This window comes from Paroedura picta, chromosome 6 (assembly GCF_049243985.1).
Source record: "Paroedura picta isolate Pp20150507F chromosome 6, Ppicta_v3.0, whole genome shotgun sequence".
NCBI lineage: Eukaryota > Metazoa > Chordata > Lepidosauria > Squamata > Gekkonidae > Paroedura > Paroedura picta.
Window position 1 is genome coordinate 9,217,470 of NC_135374.1, and position 19,483 is coordinate 9,236,952.

Here is a 19,483-nt window from a genome sequence, read left to right on the forward strand (position 1 = left end):
GGCTACCCATCTTGATCTATCAAGACCAGTTATATAGAACAGGGGTAGTCAACCTGTGGTCCTCCAGATGTTCATGGATTACAATTCCCATGAGCCCCTGCCAGCGAATGCTGGCAGGGGCTCATGGGAATTGTAGTCCATGAACACCTGGAGGACCACAGGTTGACTACCCCTGAACTAGAAGACTCAGAGTCATAGAAATACCCCTGAGTTAGAAGATTCAGAGTCAGAAATTCCTCCATATCCCTTTGGTTGGTGATGGGAAAAAACAGGAAGAAAGAATTTTGGCCCGAAGGCTTCAATTGTGAACACTCACTCTAGGCTTAAGTGGGTACCAGATCATCTGCTTGTTCTCCCTGTTATTCCAGTCCCACAAGCCCAAGTCGAGGTCTACTTCGCCCAAGAAACTGTTGCGTCCAAAGGTGTCATTGTGCCACACGGAGATGTTCAGCCTCTGGGACACCAAGAGGGCCTTGTCGACTTTGTACTGCAAGAGAGACAAAGCACGGTTAAAAGCCCTGATCCATGCTACGGCTCAATTTACTTCATATATTCTGGAATATATATTCTGGAACTCAGGGCAGATGACATCTTCTATAGTGTATGTACCATCCCAACCTAAATTTAATTGAATAACAATAGAGCAGTTGCATTGATCTTATACATTAAAATGATAAGTTATTAATAGATACTAAGTACTAAAATCTACTGTAGCGCTTTCTTTATGGGGGTGGGAAATGCAGCCTGGTAGGGGTTGGGCAAAGAGGCCAAGTGGAATTAGGTTACTTCTGGCCTCACCCATAGGCTCGGTGGAATAGCAAGCCCTGCAGAACCTCGGTGGAATAGCAAGCCCTTGCAAGCCCTGCAGAACCGTCGGAGATCCCACAGGGCTCTGATGTCATCTGGCAGAGCATCCCACTAGGCTGGGTCCAGGGCCAAGAACACCCTGGCTCTGGTCAAGACCAGTTTAATTTCCTTAGCATCAGGTACCCTTTTCTAGCTTCAGCATAGCCTCCAGTGCAGGGAGGTGTAGCATCCTCCTGGGAGAGAAGAACTCTAACTCACATGTCTACTCAAACTCATATTTGAAAATACAGCTTTTCACACAAAATGCCAAATGCTGGGGCTGATTTAACAGCCAGGAGGTTTCTGAGGATATAGGTTAGGGTTGCCAGGTAAATAACAGGAATTTTGGGAGTGAGGATACAGGTGGAGGGTCAAATTTGGTGCACCGTTGCATGGCTTCCATTGAAAAGTTGAAAGTGACACTGGGTAGCTCTAGGAATCGTGAGGAACTCTATGGTAAAACCACAGAGTTTCGAGTGATTCCTAGAGCTACCCTCCCCATCACTTCTGAGCTTTTACCAAAAGTGATTTAACACTACATGCAATGCTGCTGTTTTTTTTTTTTAATGTCTCTGGACACTGCTTAGTGGGCAACAGGACCAGGGGATGGGGATTCAGATCAGATCAGCTTGCAGGATGGGTTCTGTACATTACCCGCAGGATTTCATTATAGACAGGATTCAGCGTTTTCTTCTTCACCGAGGTCTTTCTTTTGCCCAGTTTGTATTTCTCTGGCAGCAGGTAAATCTTCACATACCTGGAGGAAGTTTAACAATCAGTCCAGTAAGACAAGGGTGACATAAAGGTCTATGAAATGTCCTGGACACACAATTTAGGACTCCCAGGCAGCTATGTTCTAGACTGCGCAAATTTCCCCATAAAAGGTAGAATCTAGGGAAGGCATGAGCAGGTGCTTTATTTGGACTCTTTCAGGAGGGGGGCTCTGCCCTCATGGGCCCACATCACCCACAACTATCCATAGGGAGACATAGACCTCGTGGTGCCACTGATAATGAATTTACTGGTTCACTGGAAGGTACTGTTGCAAAATGCATTACAAAACAAAGGGTACGATAGATGAATAAATGATCTACCATGGATATGAGAAGAGCTGGTTTTTCATATCCCGTCTTTCACTGTCAGAAGGAGTCCCAAAGAGACTTGCAAACACCTTTCCCTTCTTCTCCCCCCCCCCCAGACACCCTGTGAGGTAGGTGAGACTGACAGAGCTCTGAGAGAACTGCTCTGCAAGAACAGCTGTGACTAGTCAAAGGTCACCCAGCTGGCTGCATGTGGAGGAGTGGAGAATCAAGCCCAGTTATCCAAATTAGGGTCCGCTGCTCTTAACCACTACACCACGCTGGATCTCTACAGAAATACTCAAAGGTTGTATAGCATTTACAGTCGCACTGAAGCATCCACACAACAGTCTAATGAGCTATTTCTATGATCTACTTGTTCCCTGGCCATTCAAATCAAGCATGTCAATGAATTAACCATCAATACCCCCATGCAAGCCTCCACAACTTGCTAAGAGAAAAGAGAGGGAATTTAGCTTGCAAAAGGTTCTGGTACAAGGTTCTGGGGTCAACCTTCATGATTTGGGTCCGGCATATCTGAGGGACCACCTGACTGAGTGCCCCCTGAAGAGTCCTCCGCTCTGCCAACTCCAACAGGTTGGGGATCCCTGGCCCCAGAGAGGTACGTAACGCCTCAACCAGGGCCAGGACCATTTCTGTCCTGGCCCCTACCTGGTGGAACGAGCACCCGGAAGGTCCTGCCAGAGCTAGGTCAGTTCCACAGAGCCTGCAAGATGGGGCTTCCATCAGGTGCTTGGTTAAAGCCAATAAGGATATAACATCTAATTGGCCCTTCTCTATATAAATCCCTTGAACATGAGAACTGATTAGAGGACTTCAAGAAGGACGTAGATAAAATTGAAAGGGTACAGAGGAGAGCGACGAGGATGATCTGGGGCCAAGGGACCAAGCCCTATGAAGATAGGTTGAGGGACTTGGGAATGTTCAGCCTGGAGAAAAGGAGGTTGAGAGGGGACATGATAGCCCTCTTTAAGTATTTGAAAGGTTGTCACTTGGAGGAGGGCAGGATGCTGTTCCCATTGGCTGCAGAGGAGAGGACACGCAGTAATGGGTTTAAACTTCAAGTACAACGATATAGGCTAGATATCAGGAAAAAATGTTTCACAGTCAGAGTAGTTCAGCAATGGAATAGGGCTGCCTAAGGAGGTGGTGAGCTCCCCCTCACTGGCAGTCTTCAAGCAAAGGTTGGATACACACTTTTCTTGGATGCTTTAGGATGCTTAGGGCTGATCCTGCATTGAGCAGGGGGTTGAACTAGATGGCCTGTATGGCCCCTTCCAACTCTATGATTCTATGATTCTATGATTCCATGACAGGATGCCGGAAACGATGAGAGACATTAACTGGATGATTGACATATTTTTACACTGATTTTACTGGTTTACTTGGTATTATTATGCTTATTCTGAATTTGTATGATTTTAAATGTTGAAACCCATCCCAAGCAAGTTATGCTAGGACGGGCTGTCATATAAATCCAACAAACAAACAAATAAATTTTGCATGGGCTCTCTCATAGAATCATAGAATCAAAGAGTTGGAAGGTACCTCATGGGTCATCTAGTCCAACCCCTGCACTATGCAAGACATTCACATCCCTATTGCTCATCCACTGTCACCTGCCACCCCCTTGAACAGAATCAGCCTCTCCATCAGGTGGCTCTCCAGCCTCTGTTTAAAACTCTCCAAAGATGGAGAACCCACCACCTCCCGAGGAAGCCTGTTCCACTGAGGAACCGCTCTAACTGTCAGGAACTTCTTCCGGAGGTTTAGACGGAATTTCTTGTGAATTAATTTTATCCCATTGGTTCTGGTCCGTCCCTCCGGGGCAAGAGAGAACAACTCTGCTCCATCCTCTATATGGCAGCCTTTTAAATACTTGAAGATGGTGATCAGATTCCCCTCTCAGTCGTCTCCTCTCCAGGCTAAACAGACCAAGCTCCCCCAACTTTTCCTCATTTTAAGAAGAAAAAGAGAAGAACGTCTCGGGTACCCCCAAGCTCACTTACGGATCTGAACGGTTCTTCTTAACATCCGCCTCTGCCAAGTCCTTGCACTGGGCGATAAAAACATGGAGCTCCTTCAGCTGCTCCACGTAATCAATGGCAAACTGGATAGACCCTTTCACGTCCACGTTGCCGAAATCCCCACTGTAGACACTCATCACGCTTGTGCTTACCTGGAGAGGCCACGAATCAAGAAACACGCACTGAAAATTCTTGATTGTTTTTTGAGGCTAAAAATAAGGGTGTTTTCTCCTTGGGGGGGGGAGGGTCTAAGAAGTTCGGAAGATGAATTGATTTGTGCCGAGCAAAACAATAATTTAGAGTCCCTCTAAAGATTTCATCCCGTGCTGAGATATATATTTTTTTCCCCTTAAGTTAAACAAGCAGTGTTTCAAAACAAGCGTGCAGTTGAAGAAAGCGAATGACAGAACGCATGCAAGAAAAGGAATCACTTGACAAGGAGGATTTCAGAGAAATACGGGGCCTGCTAAAAAGAGCAGCAAAGAAATTTTTCCACTTATTCTCCTGTGTTTGTTTGTTTGTTTGTCTGGGGGGGGGGAGAGAACAACTTGGACATTTGTGTTGGATCCTGACATTACTGATAACATCATAACCATCCAAAAGGTATATTGTACCTTTCTACATAGACCATTTATGTCACAAATGTCCTTCCGTTTATCCTCAATGGGTGCTATAAAAGAGGGTTCTTCGTTCCATTTCACGGAAGAATTCTTTAATATCTGATGTTGTGTTAGGAGCTGATTTCCTGAATCCAAGCCCAAAATGTAACCCCCTATATTATGCTAAGAGCCTCTTGTGGCGCAGAGTGGTAAGGCAGCAGACATGCTGTCTGAAGCTCTGCCCATGAGGGTGGGAGTTCGATCCCAGCAGCTGGCTCAAGGTTGACTCAGCCTTCCATCCTTCTGAGGTCGGTAAAATGAGGACCCAGCTTGCTGGGGGGTAAACGGTAATGACTGGGGAAGGCACTGGCAAACCACCCCGTATTGAGTCTGCCATGAAAACGCTAGAGGGCGTCACCCCAAGGGTCAGACATGACTCGGTGCTTGCACAGGGGGTACCTTTACCTTTTTTATATTATGCTGCCTCTGCATCAGTGGACTACGTAAGGTAGCCTTTCTTAGCTTTTTTACCACTGAGAACCCCCTGAAACATTCTTCAAGAAACCCATGAATGGGCAGAAGATGGTTGGGAAACAGAGCTGTGGACACGCCCACCTGAGACCCCTCCCCTTCCCACCTCTCCAGGCCCATCATTGACCATTTTGTGAGGGGAGGCGGGTCAACATGACCATATATGATCATATCACCCAATAATTATTTAACAAATTTTAAAAATACATATAAAAATTAATTAACTCCCACCCATTCAGATAAGCCATCCAGGGACAGGGTTTCACAAAACCCTGGTTGAGAAAGCTTGCCATAAGGCCTGCGCAGAAAGAGTATTACATGCCAGGCTATAAGCCTTTGAGAGCTTAAAATTTCAACACAAGAGCTGTGGCTTCTTATATGCCCCCACTGCCTCGTGCCATCTTCAAGGCCAAAGTATGGGCTGGGCTAATTGGTTCTCCATGAGAACCAGAGAGCCACAAACGGAAGGGGGAGAATCCAAGCAATGAGGTCATTTTCCAGAGGGTTCTAACAGGGACAGGTTCTGATTGGTTTGCTGTCATCGCCTAACTCTGGTCAGCTGGCCACACATCCCCTGGAAGTGACATGTCACTGGAAGTGACATCACAGTCTGCATTAACAGGCAGGCTCAAGGAGGGCTGGGGGGAGGAGACAGGAGGCGGATAAAGACGGGAGTAGGCCTGCAGGCTCCGCCCCCTCCCAGGCTCAGAAGCCACAAGATAACTCACTCACCCTTGGGAGAAGGGAACGGGAGCAAGGGAAGCAGCCGGAATCCATTAAGGCAGGGGTAGTCAACCTGTGGTCCTCCAGATGTCCATGGACTACAATTCCCAGAGCCCCTGCCAGCAAATGCTGGCAGGGGCTCTGGGAATTGTAGTCCATGGACATCTGGAGGACCACAGGTTGACTACCCCTGCATTAAGTCAGGAGAGGAAAGGCCAAAGACCCCCTCCATAGCTCCCGTTGACCCCCGGGTGGCCACAGACCCTGGTTAGGAATCCCTCTTCTAGTAGAAAGGTATTTATAAGAGCACCGTGCATTACAGCATCCTACAAAGGCTACGGTCCCACAGCATCAGAGGTTACGAGCATTAAAGCCAGCATTAGTTTAACAAAAAAGAGAGAGAAATTTTTATTTACATACAGAAGACAAGGATGCCAAGCCAGAAGAGCCGCTAAGATTGGTTAAGGAGCTGGGACTCTTCTTGATCCTGCCAAGTGAGTAACTGCTGTCTGATGCCGTGTCTGTCTCTCTGCCATCACTCTACAAGACATCACAGAAGGACAAAAAGAAGATAAAGAGTCCGTGGCGAGGAGCAACGGGCCATGCGGCGCAGTTTCAAACGGGCCAGCGGCACGGGGGCTGCAGCATCACTGGGGCAAGCGCGTTAAAGAGGGGCCTCGGAAACCGCAGGCGTGCTTTGCATGCGAGAGCTTAGCGCCGCTACAATTTAACAAGGGAGGAGGTTCAGCCCAAAAAACAACCCCTGGGGAAAGTTCTCCAAAGCAAAGCCCATCTATCTGGATTCCGTCTTGGGTCCATTTCCGCCAACATGGATTCTCTGTCTTCTGGGGCACATTTGTAAGAGCAGCTGCCTTCCCCGGGAAAAGAAGCCCCGTGCCACAGGACGGTCGTCTATAACAGCGGTAGTCAACCTGTGGTCCTCCAGATGTCCATGGACTACAATTCCCATGAATTTGCTGGCAGGGGCTCATGGGAATTGTAGCCCATGAACATCTGGAGGACCACAGGTTGACTACCTCTGGTCTATAAGAGGAATAGGACCACAGGACCTGGCCCAAAGTCACACCTCATTCCTCAGTGTTTCCTTTCTGGATCAGAGTCAATAAGGAGGCTGCCAGCAAAATGAACACACCTGAAACTGCCTTATGCTGACTCAGACCCTGGGTTCGTCAAGGTCAGTGTTTCCTACCCAGACTGGCAGCAGCTCTCCAGAGTTTCAGGCAGAGAGGTCTTGCGCATCACCTACTGCCTGGTCCCTTTTAACTGGAGAGGCCGGGAATTGAACCGGGGACTTTGGGCGGAGCCAATGTGCTGATTCCCTTCACCACCTCATGTATGCTTTCTCCTTTAATTGGCAACCTGGCATTCAATATTCACTTCTGGAGGCCTCACTTCATAAAGACGCAGACAAAATGGAGAGGGGGCAGAGGAGAGTGATGAGGCTGATCCAGGGTCTGGGGACCAAGCCCTAGGAGGAAAGGCTGAGGGACTTGGGAATGTTCAGCCTGGAGAAGAGGAGGTTGAGAGGGGACCAGATGGCTCTCTTGAAGTATTTGAAAGGTCATTTGGAGGAGGGCAGGGAAACATTCCTGTTGGCAGCAGAGGAGAGGATCCAAGGTAATGGTTTTAAACTACAAGTAGAACAGCAGTGGCTCGATATCAGGGGGAAAGTTTTCATACTCAGAATAGTTCAGCTGTGGAATGGGCTGCCTAAGGAGGGGGTGAGCTCCTCCTCACTGGTGGTCTTCAAGCAGCAGCTGGACAAAACCTTATCCAGGATACTTGAGGCTGATCCTGCATTGAGCAGGGGGTGGGACTAGGTGGCCTGCATGGCTCCTTCCCACTCTAGGATTCCATGAGTCTAGTTCAGCCATGGAATGGGCTGCTGAAGGAGGTGGGGAGCTCCCCCTCACTGGCCGTCTTCAAGCAGCAGCTGGACAGATACTTATCCAGTTGATCCTGCATTGAGCACGGGGTGGGGCTAGATGGCCAGTATGGCCCATTCCACCTCTATGATTCTATGATTCTATTTATAATACGGCTCACTTTTATGATGCTTTAAACCAAAGGGGAGACAGCTCTTGTTAAGTCTCATTTTTCTGCAAAGTTGGGGAGTCTCATGCCTTGACCTAGTCTGTGTGTAACTCAGCGGAGCGTCTTTTAAATTTAAAAAAGAGAGTGTAGCTGTTTCCAAGGGTTACCAACAGAAGGGCAAATTTAGTTTACACAGTTTTTTAAAGGGTTCCTACCTAACCAACATTAGTTTAGAAATGGACCACGACGCTCCGAGAGAATGTCTCTTTCCCTCAAGGTTGTCAGAGAAGGGGCACGATGCTCACACGCCAATGGTTCTCTGTGTTCCTTCCGTTGCCACGGATCCATTCTGTGGCAACGGAATTTCTACACGATCCCTACATTTTTCTTGCCTTGGCACTCACAGAGGACTTCTGTTAACAAATACAGAGATTGACATTCCACTCTAGCGTCAAGCCATGACAACAAGTCAATTACCACCAGCTTAAAAATCAGTAATTGATACGTTATATTTGAGTTCTGTGGCACTTCAGAGAGCAACAAGTGTTTCAGGATATAAGCTTTTGGCAGTCTAAGTTCCCGTCTGAATGCCCAGAAGCTTTTGCCAATCTCTATATTGGACTCCAAACTAAATGTTGGACTGCAGACAAACATGGTTACCCTCTGATACAATCTTCATGGAAATAGATTGAGTTGGTAGCTGCGTTGGTCTGAAGTAGCAGGACGAAGTTTGAGTCTGCTGGGAAGAAGAAGACGAGGAGGAGGACCTGTTTTTTTGTACCCTGCTTTTTACTATCTGAAGGAGTTTAAACTTTAAGGTTAAAACCTGTTCCTGAGACAGATAGGGATAGCAACAGATCTTTTTAAATTACTTTTCACAACAGGGAAAGCACCTGCTATTAATCACTACCCTTAACAGTTTTATTCCCCTTATGTTTTTCTGTGAACAGCAACTGAACCTGAAGGGCTGATTGTTATTCTAGCAAGATCTAGTGGACCCTCCAGAACCCTCTCAGATACGCCCACTGGACACACCGTGGAGCAACTGACCAGTCTGCTGGATCAAAATGTTAAATGGTTAAATAATGCATGATTAAAAGTTCAGAGTTGTTGATGTTGTTATAATTACTGAGTTTGTGTCGTATCTCTCATATTGGATCCATGTAAACCGCAAAGGAGAGTGGTATAAAAATGTAATAAAGAAAATAAAATACATTACGCTGCATATTTGTGGGTTATCTCCATGATGCTGTTTATTAATTTCCTGCTAATTTACTCTGCACTTAAATCTGCATTCTAATGATCCCTAGTGTGCCTGCACACGAAAGCTCACACCTGTCAGAATCCCTATCCACCCTTTTGTTAGTGTCCCATACTTCCCAGACCTGTTGTTCCAGATAGCCAAAGGTTTATCTTGATATTTTGACTCTTATGAACTGTGCCTGGTTGGAACTCCCAGGGGAGGGGGAAGTGAACCCCTATATTGTTTGTTCTATGCTTTGTACCTCAGTCCTGACTATGCCTTCGTTGTAGATGCTTTCATTTTTCTTAAATAAAGAAATTTCATTCTATGAGGTTACTTATTTAGAAATCGAAGTTTGTCACAACGCCTCGAATAAAACTTTGTTGGTCTTAAAGGTGCCACTGGACTCAAATTTTGAAATGCAGGTGTGAGCGAGGCTTTTAGATATCCCAGCCCTCCTGGTACTTGAATTGCACTCCTTCCTGAAAGACCTCAGCAGCCCAGATTTTTTTTTGGGGGGGGGGGAAGAATCTTATCAGCTCAGGGGGAAAAGAGGGAAGTGACTACATAGAGCAGGGGTAGTCAACCTGTGGTCCTCCAGATGTCCATGGACTACAATTCCCATGAGCCCCTGCCAGCATTTGCTGGCAGGGGCTCATGGGAATTGTAGTCCATGGACATCTGGAGGACCACAGGTTGACTACCCCTGACATAGAGGATGGCATTATATGGACACTTCATTTATTTAAAAAATCCCTGCTCCAGTGAACACACAGAACTGGAGCAAAACGTCTGTATGAAGGCATTTGAAGGGTGGAAAGTTTCAATCACAACTGCTTCAGAGCATCGTTTTTTTATGGGAAGGAGTCTACCGAAGGGTTATCTGTTTGCATAAAGCCAACAACGGCGTTCTGCAGCCTTCACAGAATTCCCACCCCACTGCCAACGTTTACTATCAAGCAAACACTTATTTCACGCCAACACTGATTTGTCTGATCAAGACAGGGTGGGCAGGGTAATTGAGTCCCAGCTTTGATTTCAAAAGGGGATCGGAGTGGTGCCTGGCAACAGACTCGCTGGGGCCAAGCGGTGCAGGGGGCAGGCTAAGCAAGGAAAGATGTGGGGGTGCAACCCGACCACCTTTTCCCCAGCAGAGTTACACTTGTGGAAAAGGAAGGAGTAGCAATTCCATGCCCTGATTTCATCATCCCAGCCCTCCCCAATCCATAGGGCTATCTATGGTCCCCAAAATGGTCCCCAAAATCCTGAGAATGATTGTTCTGGAAAGAATTACAGAATAGAAAGGAAGAAGAAGAAGAAGAAGAAGAAGAAGAAGAAGAAGAAGAAGAAGAAGAAGAAGAAGAAGAAGAAGAAGAAGAAGAGTTGGTTCTTATATGCCGCTTTTCCCTACCCGAAGGAGACTCAAAGCGGCTTACAGTAGCCTTCCCATTCCTCTTCCCAGAACAGGAACCTCTGGATACCAGTGCTGGGCTGCAGCACTAGGGGAAGACACTCAGCCTTTATGCCCTGTTGTTGGCTTTGGAACTGGGTGGCCATTGTGTAAGACAAGCACCCCTGTTTCCTTCCAAGGGTTAATGTGAATACTGATAGGCCTATTCCAGCTTGCAGGTGTCAGTAAGTGGGCCTTCCATCCAACATGGCTCTTATCAGACTAGATGGACTGTATGGCCCCTTCCAACTCTATGATTCTATGATTCTATGATCATTTTCAAGGCCAGTGTGAAGAATGTGATTATGAGCTCTTCTTGGGAACCTGTGGCCCACAGGATAGGGGGCAGGGGAAGGAGGAATTATGGTATAACCTTCTATAGGGTCTCTGCAAGAACTTGTTCTGACTGGATTTGAAGGATCACATGGAATCAGATGGCTTGAGATTATAATTGAGCTAGGAACTAGAAAGGGACCACGCTAACTTTGTTATTCTGGTGGACTGAGGCCTGGACTAGGATATGCTTGGCCTCGGTGTTTGATTTTGAGATTTGAAGACTGTGCCATCTAATACGAGGTATTAATGCATAGAAAGTTAGCTTTTTTTGTTTTTCCTCTGTTATGTGGCTTCAAGAGTTTGCGTTGCCTGGAAACAAATTGATTCCTTAAGTATTCATTAAAACGTATACATTTTTAACCAGATTTGGATTTCTTGTGTACACAAAACCTGGGAAGCCACAGGGGGTTATAGCTGGCCTCAACAAACTTTCTAGATAACTACTGATATTTTTGTGACCTGCAGGCTTCCAACAAGCCACAAAATGTATAGGGCTGGAATGGAAATCGACAACTCCACACTCCTTCCCCCAGCCAAGATTGCCATCTTCCAGTTACTCTCCCAATTTAGGTCATATGCAATTCAAACCACAGAGTGCTACACCAAGGGAAATCCCCCCCCCCCAATCAACTTCTGGAACTAGCTAAGTAAAGCACTTTGGGAAACTGAGTCCCTATCATTTCAGCTTTCTCCTGAACATGCCAGCCAGCAAAACTTTCTCCCCCCCCCCCCAAAAAAAATAAAATGCACAAAGGACTTGCCTCATCCTGCAGAAACGTGGGAACTGATTTGCTCATCCCTTTGACTTTCTCTGGATTGGAGAACTGGTTAACAGGGAAAGAAGGTGCTGTGGAGACTGAAGAGTAGCAATCCATTATTTAGTGAGAGTTAATTCGCATCTAGGACAGGAAGACTAAGAGGCATCAATGGCTTTTTAAACATACACACACAGTTACGGGGATACACAATGTCAGCATGCAAAAATCGCCAGCCAGGAGTTGACATGCGTGCTACATGGAAGCTCGGAAGAAGATGGGAGGGATGATCCGATCCAGCCATCCTCTTTCAAGGTGTCCTACTGAGGAACAAAATTCTCATCTGTTCTCCAAGAAGTGGGCACATACAAACCACTGTTATTGCTACTGATGTGGTCCAACAAGCCCCAAATCTGACAGTTTATCCATCACAAGATACCCCGTGAGAACAGCACTATCAGGACTGTGACTGGCCCAAGGTCACCACCCAGCTGGAGGCATGTGCAATCAAACCCAGCTTGCTAGATTAAAAGCCACTGCTCTTAACCACTACACCAACCTGGTGTCTGACAAACAGAATCCCAGCAATTTTCCCCAACACCAGGGATCCAAACCTAATACATAAGTGTACGCCAAAATCAGAGTCCAGTAGCACCTTTAAGATCAACAAAAATTTATTCAAGGCGTGAGCTTTCGAGTGCAAGCACTCGAAAGCTCACGCCTTGAATAAATCTTTGTTGGTCTTGAAGGTGCTACGGGACTCTGATTTTGTTGTGCTGCTTCAGACCAACATGGCTACACCTTTGAACATAAGTGTACACTAAGCCTCCCTGCATTATCATATTTTGCTCCTGACTTTTCTAGAGGTTATGCCAAACTGCTCCTCCCCGCTTTTCTCCTGCCCTGGCTTCCCAGTTATATTTGTACGAGCCGACAGTCACAGAGCCATAAGTGGGGTTTGCCGCTAAAACGAACCCGTGAATGTGGCTGGACAAATTCTGCAGCAGATCAGTGAACCTGGACTGGAATTCCACCTTGCAGGACAGAAGCATGAGCGGCTGCCAATGCACAGTTAGAAATACAAGCGGTTAGCGACGGTTCCAAAACGTAACAGGTTAGTCAAGCCAGCGGTGGCAGGAAGGACCTCGGCTACTCACTTCCTGGTGCCGTTGTATCTGGCTCATGGGGCTGACCGGCTTTCTGACCTGGTCAAAAGTGCAACAGGAAGGAATGCTGTCACACCCAACACGTTACGGGGGTGCTGTAACCACAGGGGTAGCGAGCATGGGGTCAGACTCCATTCCGTTCACGGTGGAGTTTTCCCTCAATCGCAAGGAGCCCTCTACCACAGAGTGGAGCGGATCTCTCAGTTCTTCTTGGTGATTCTCTTTCCTCCTGCTGGGCGTCTTCTCACCCTTGGTTTCCAAAATACCTTTGGCATCTTTGTTCCATAACAGAGAGTCAATAAAGGTATTTGTACCTGCCAAGGTCAAACCCTAATAGCCCATGCCTAGCCTGATCTTAAGAGCCTGATCTTAGCGTAGAACCGGGGTAGTCAAACTGCGGCCCTCCAGATGTCCATGGACTACAATTCCCATGAGCCCCTGCCAGCGAATACTGGCAGGGACTCATGGGAATTGTAGCAGGGCTGCTGAGCAGAGATCTCACCTGGATGGCCCAGGCTGGCTTTATCTCCTCAGCTCTGGGGAACTAAGCAGGGTCTGCCCTGGATAGTGCTTGGATGGGAGACCACCAAGGAAGATTGCCGTTGCAACACAGGGGCCTACCTTGGAGGGCCCAGGCTAATCCATCTCGTCAGATCTTGGGAGCTAAGCAGGGGTCAACCCTGGTTATTTTATTTCATTTATTGAGTGGATTTATATTCTGCAAAATCAAAACCAAAAAAGGAACACAACCCAACCTTAACAGGTAAGAACTCAGAAGTTGAGCTGTACAATAAAATAATGTAAAAGTTGTTGATTATTTATTATACTGCACAATTAAAAACAGAATAAAAACTTCATAAAAATTATGTGCTGTTAGTTCTGTATAGTTTTTATGAAGTTTTTATTCTGTTTTTAATTGTGCAGTATAATAAATAATCAACAACTTTTACATTATTTTATTGCATACCTGGATTTATATTCTGCCCTCTCTTGGGAAACTCAAGGCAGACTACATATTTCAGTTAATACAAATCCCTGTAAAACTAGTAACATTAGTAATGGTTAAAACAATTCTATAATCCAGCCTTTCTCAACTTTGTCATCGTTGAGAAATACCTGAAACATTCTTCAGGCTTTGAGAATCCCTAGAAGTGGGGCAATTGTGCGGAATAGGGTTGGGAAGCAGAGCTGTGGACACACCCACCTGAGACCCCTCCCCTTCCCACCTCCTCCAGGCCCATCATTGGCCATTTCGGGAGAGGGTGGCTGGGTAGGTCAACATGACCATATATGGTCAAATCACCCGATAAATGCTTAACAAATTAAAAAAAAATATTTTAAGCATTAATTAACTCCCACACGTTCAGGAAACCCAGGGCCATCAAGGAACCCTGGTTGCGAAAGTCTGCTATAATCTATTAACATTTTAAAAATACAATAATAAATACAGTATTAAACCATTGATATTGACTGTTGTGCTTCCTTTCTGTATGTGTGGGAGGATATTCAAAGCTGTAACACAAGTTTTAGAATTAGGGAACATCTGGACAGAATTAGGGAACATCTGCTGATCTGGCTGGAACAGTCTTTGGCATGATGATTGCTGTCATCTTCGTCTTGGGATTATTTTTTAGTTTGTAGAATTGGGGTTTTATTGGGGTTTTAAGGTTGTCGTTTACTGGTATTACGTGTAAACCGCCCCAGGGCGACTTGTCGTGAGGGGCGGTATAAAAGTTTGAACATAAATAAAATAAATAAAATAAAAAGTTTTTAGTCTGGTGGGGTTGGGCAGAGAGGCCAGGGGTTCTGATATTACTGATGCTGCTTCTGGCCTTTACCAAAGGCCTGGTGGAACAGCTCCATCTTGCAGGCCAACAAATGCTCTCCTCAGGCAGAGTTTTCCACCAGGCCGGGATGAGAGACCACTGAGGATGACTGTGGTTGCTATGCAGAGGAAAGAATGGCAAACCACTTCTGTGAGTCTCCTGCCCTGAAAACCCCAAGATCTTGGGGCTGCCATGGGTCAGCTGTGACTAGACGACACACAGTTATTATTTAAGACACGTGGAAACAGGACCTCCCTGTGACCACAGATGCAGATTTTCAAATGCTGCCAATCATGGCTGCCTAAGGAGGTGGGGAGCTCCTCCTCACTGGCAGTCTTCAAGCAGCAGCCGGACAGATGCTTCTCCTGTATGCTTGAGGCTGATCCTGATTTGAGCAGGGGATGGGACTAGATGACTTGGATGGCCCCTTCCCATTCAGCCGTGGAATGGGCTGCCTAAGGAGGTGGGGAGCTCCCCCTCACTGGCGGTCTTCAAGCAGCGGCTGGACAGATCCTTCTCCTGGATGCTTGAGGATGATCCTGCACTGAGCAGGGGGTGGGACTAGATGGCCTGCATGGCCCCTTCCCTCTCTAGGATTCTAGCAGTCTAGTTCAGATGTGTAAGGGGCTGCTGAAGGAGGTGGGGAGCTCCCCCTCACTGGCGGTCTTCAAGCCAGTGGTGGTGGCAGGACAGAGGCTTATCCTGGATGCATCAGGCTGATCCTGCATTGAGCAGGGGGTGGCCTGGATGGCCCCTAGATGGCCTGGATGGCCCCTTCCCACTCTAGGGTTCTATGAATCTAGTTCAGCAGTGGAATGGGCTGCCTAAGGAGGTGGGGAGCTCCCCCTCACTGGCGGTCTTCAAGCCAGTGGTGGTGGCTGGACAGATCCTTCTCCTGGATGCTTGAGGCTGATCCTGCACTGAGCAGGGGGTGGGACTAGATGGCCTGCATGGCCCCTTCCATCTCTAGGATTCTATGAGTCTAGTTCAGCAGTGGAATGAGCTGCCTAAGGAGGTGGGGAGCTCCCCCTCACTGGTGGTCTATAGCATTACTAGGGACAACCACGACAAGACTGCCACTTGACCTTATTGGTCATAACTGAGCTTGCTCTAAGGAAGCAGCCAGCAAGCTCTTGCCGACTCCCCTTCTCTGTGCATTATCCAGACCAAGTTGTGCACAGATGGGCTCCTAAGACACTTTACCCCCAAATGCAGCTGAGGATTATAAACCTCTAAAGCCATGCAATGTTCAGCAACCTAAAAACCTGGCAACTAGTGCCCATACAGGAAGGACAGGGGAGGGAAATGCCTGTCTACTCAGAACTAACAAGCAGAGAGCTACATTCATGCAGGCACAAAATGAGATAGTTACCATCTTCGGCACTAAGCATTAAGTCCTCCTTTCGAGTGCTTACTTTTCCTTTATCTGTGCAAGGAGGGAAAATGGCGACATGGTTAGACATTACGCCGGTCAGGAAGTCACTACAGGCTCTCGACGGGAACCTCTCGGAAGTGGCGGGGGAGAGAAGACACTCAGGACCACAGCAAAAAGCAAATGCATAAAAAATAGAAGAGCTGGATTTGAGTCTAGGAGCACCTTAAAGACCAACGAGAACTTCAGAGCATTAGCTTTTGAGAGCTAAAGCTCCCGTTCCTCTGATACCTAGCTCAATGGAATGGGCTGCTTAAGGAGGTGGGAGCTCCCCATCATTGATGGTCTTCAAGAGGCAGCTGGATGGATCCTTCTCCTGGATGCTTGAGGCTGACCCTGCCTTGACCAGGGGGTGAGACTAGATGGCCTGCATGGCCCCTTCCCACTCTAGGATTCTATGGGTCTAGTTCAGCAGTGGAATGGGCTGCCTAAGGAGATGGGGAGCTCCCCCACACTGGTGGTCTTCAAGCAGTGGCTGGACAGATACTTATCCTGGATTCTTGAGGCTGATCCTGCATTGAGCAGGAGATGGGACTAGATGGCCTGTAGGGCCCCTTCCCACTCTAGGATTCTATGAGTCTAGTTCATCCATGGAATGGGCTGCCTAAGGAGGTGGGGAGCTCCCCCTCACTGGCAGTCTTCAAGCAGCGGCTGGACAGATCCTTCTCTTGGATGCTTGAGGATAATCCTGCACTGAGCAGGGGGTGGGTCTAGAGGGCCTGCATGGCCCCTTCCAACTCTTATGATTCTATGCTGTCTACCCAGTGGGTTTCCATGGTCTCAGGTGAAGGACAGCTTTTCTCCGTACTTCCTACTGGAGTTTCTTTCATTAAAGATAAAAGAACCGAACCTGCAACCTTCTTCATGCCCAACTGGTGCTCTGTCATTGACCTATGGTCCCATTTATATTCCTACATCCCTGACCTCAGAAGCTAAGGAGGGTTAGCTCCTGGTCAGCACTCAACCACGGAACCACCAGGGTTGCTAGGCAGAGTCAAGAAATGGCAAACCAACTCTCTTCATCTATTGCCTTTTAAACTCTGCAAGTTTGCCATAAGTTGGCCATGACTTGAATGTACTTTCCGTGACCATGTTTCTCCTTCATGCCCACCACTGGTGTACTTGTAGCAGTCAAACAAGCTATGCATCGAGCAGAACCAGACAGTGTAAGTCAAGACATAGTGGCATTTTATTACCTCAAACAGCTAACACAGGCCACGCAAGGGCCACACCACTAGTTTTACTTGGACCATGGCACCAGAAGTACAAATTGGGTTACCACTGGACACCAAGCATGCTTTGGGATTTGGAAAAGCTACAGGCTTCCTCAGGAGGTGGTGGGTTCTCCATCTTTGGAGATTTTTAAACGGAGGCTGGAGAACCATCTGACGGAGAGTCTGATTCTGTGAAGGTTCAAGGGGGTGGCAGGTGACAGTGGGTGAGCGATAGGGTTGTGAGTGTCCTGCATAGTGCAGGGGGTTGGACTAGATGACCCAGGAGGTCCCTTCCAACTCTATGATTCTATGAATCTACAATGCCACTTGAAGAAGCAAGAAAGCAAAGCACTCGCCCCAAAACCTCTTTAGAACATCAGTTAGCAGAACAGCCCAAGCGTCCACTGCGGACTTCATGTGGTTTTGTCAAAGCCCCAAATATACCAATAGTGAATTAATTGATTTTTACTAAATACATATGGGTGCTCAGTCCTTCCAAAAACCACTTAAAGAACTACTTTGGTGGCCGAGAGGAAAAGCGTTTTAAGTAGGGGGTCCCCTTCAGGGACACGGAAGAGAAACTTTTTGCTCACTTGATGTGGCTGATGGTATGTCCTCTAGACTTTTTGAAGGAATTTGCCTATTTGAACTCCTTTTCAAAGCCTCCAGAACAGGGTTAGGGTCCTCTGCCGTACCTGTTTTAAGACAAAATACATGAACACTGCACAAAACACAGATATTTTGTGTCACAAGCAAGTGAAGTCCCCCAAAATCTTTTAAAAATCCAAGTTTTTACAAGGCATGCTCTCTCTCACCAGCCCCCTTGCAGTTCTAGCAGCTAATGATGAAGCAGTTCAAACGCTGCCACATTTGGGATCTGGATGATGGTGCGGAAACATTTAAAAGGCAATACCATTTCCTGGATCAACTTGGGCAACCAAGTGGTTGCATTTTAATGGACAGAAAACCCTTCTGGATCTGCCACAACTTCTCCATTGGCCAAACTTTGGCTCTCCAGCTGTCCATGGACTACAATTACCATGAGCCCCTCCCAGCATGGTAATTGTAGTCCGGGGACAGCTGGAGAGGCGCGGTTTGGCCACCCCTACTGCAGAACTTTTTGAGGTTCAATAATGAGTGTTCTTTCAGGAATACCTGATGGTACATCTATTACGGCTGCTTATGATTTTACGGAAATTATTTATCTCTTTTCCTTAAAAAGTGAACCAGATGAATCCTACAGATCCAGCCCACTCAAGACGGTCCTTTACTCCAGTGCAAAGAGCTCTTTGCCACCACAAGAACCCAACACCTTCTTGTGTTGGATGAAAGTACCAAGGTTAGTAGAATGGATCCAGCTTTTCCTCCAACCTGCATGCTGTTTTCAAACCCTCCCATTCCCTTTTAGAAGAAGTAGTGTTGGTTCTTATAGGCCACTTTTCTCTACCTGAAGGAGTCTCAAAGTGGCTTCCAGTCGCCTTCCCTTTCCTCTCCCCACAACAGACATCCCGTTTTAGTGCATTACTTCCTTTTAAAAACAACATAACATGCATGCAGGACTGCAGGATGGGAAGGAGATAGGGATACCAGCCCCCAGGTGGGACCTGGGGATCCCCTGGAATTATAAGCTCATCTCCTGGCAACAGAGATCAGTTCCCCTGGAGACAATGGAGGGTGGAAACCACAGCATTATACTCTACTCAGGTCCCTCCTTATTCCAAATCCCGCCCACTCCTGGCTCCACGCCCAAAGTCATCAGGTATTTCCCAACCCAGAACTGGCAGTCTTAGGAGGGAGTCACTTACAGAGTTACTGAGCAGGGTGTGGGGAGTGAATCAACAATTTTAATGACCTTGCAAATTAGAGTGTTTTGAGATACCTGGTGCAGAAGAAATAATACCTTTGCTAAGAACCAAATGTACATATGACACTGCCTTCTACTGAATCAGACTCCTGGTCCCTCAAGGAGTGAATTGTCTACTCAGACCGGCAGCAGCTCTTCAGGGTCTCGGGCAGGGGTCTTCCACATCCCCTACTAACTGATCCGTTTATCTGGAGATGCCAGGGATTGAACTTGGGACCTCCTGCAAGCCAAACGAATACTCTATCGCTTTACCACAGCTTCCTCCCCAAGCTGTTTGGATTTTTGAAGGTCACATTGGTGTAACTTCTGATGCTTT

General features: G+C 47.1%; 1 protein-coding gene across 13 annotated transcripts in view; it reads right to left on the reverse strand.

Annotated features, from left to right (window-relative positions):
- SYTL2 (synaptotagmin like 2) overlaps nucleotides 1-19,483 on the reverse strand; it is an 86,847-nt gene that overhangs the window by 4,770 nt on the left and 62,594 nt on the right. For 8 of the 13 annotated variants that reach the window (XM_077341370.1, XM_077341379.1, XM_077341378.1 and 5 more), the window contains 8 exons: nucleotides 17,897-17,998; nucleotides 16,030-16,083; nucleotides 12,823-12,870; nucleotides 11,672-11,766; nucleotides 6,247-6,366; nucleotides 3,956-4,125; nucleotides 1,501-1,603; nucleotides 317-487 (listed from right to left, as the gene is read on the reverse strand). In XM_077341370.1, the coding sequence (XP_077197485.1) occupies nucleotides 317-487; nucleotides 1,501-1,603; nucleotides 3,956-4,125; nucleotides 6,247-6,366; nucleotides 11,672-11,766; nucleotides 12,823-12,870; nucleotides 16,030-16,083; nucleotides 17,897-17,998 (863 nt within the window). Of the gene's footprint in view, nucleotides 1-316; nucleotides 488-1,500; nucleotides 1,604-3,955; nucleotides 4,126-6,246; nucleotides 6,367-8,096; nucleotides 8,232-11,671; nucleotides 11,767-12,822; nucleotides 12,871-16,029; nucleotides 16,084-17,896; nucleotides 17,999-19,483 lie in introns of those variants that run through there. The other 5 variants (XM_077341375.1, XM_077341381.1, XM_077341376.1 and 2 more) reach the window with 4 other exon arrangements.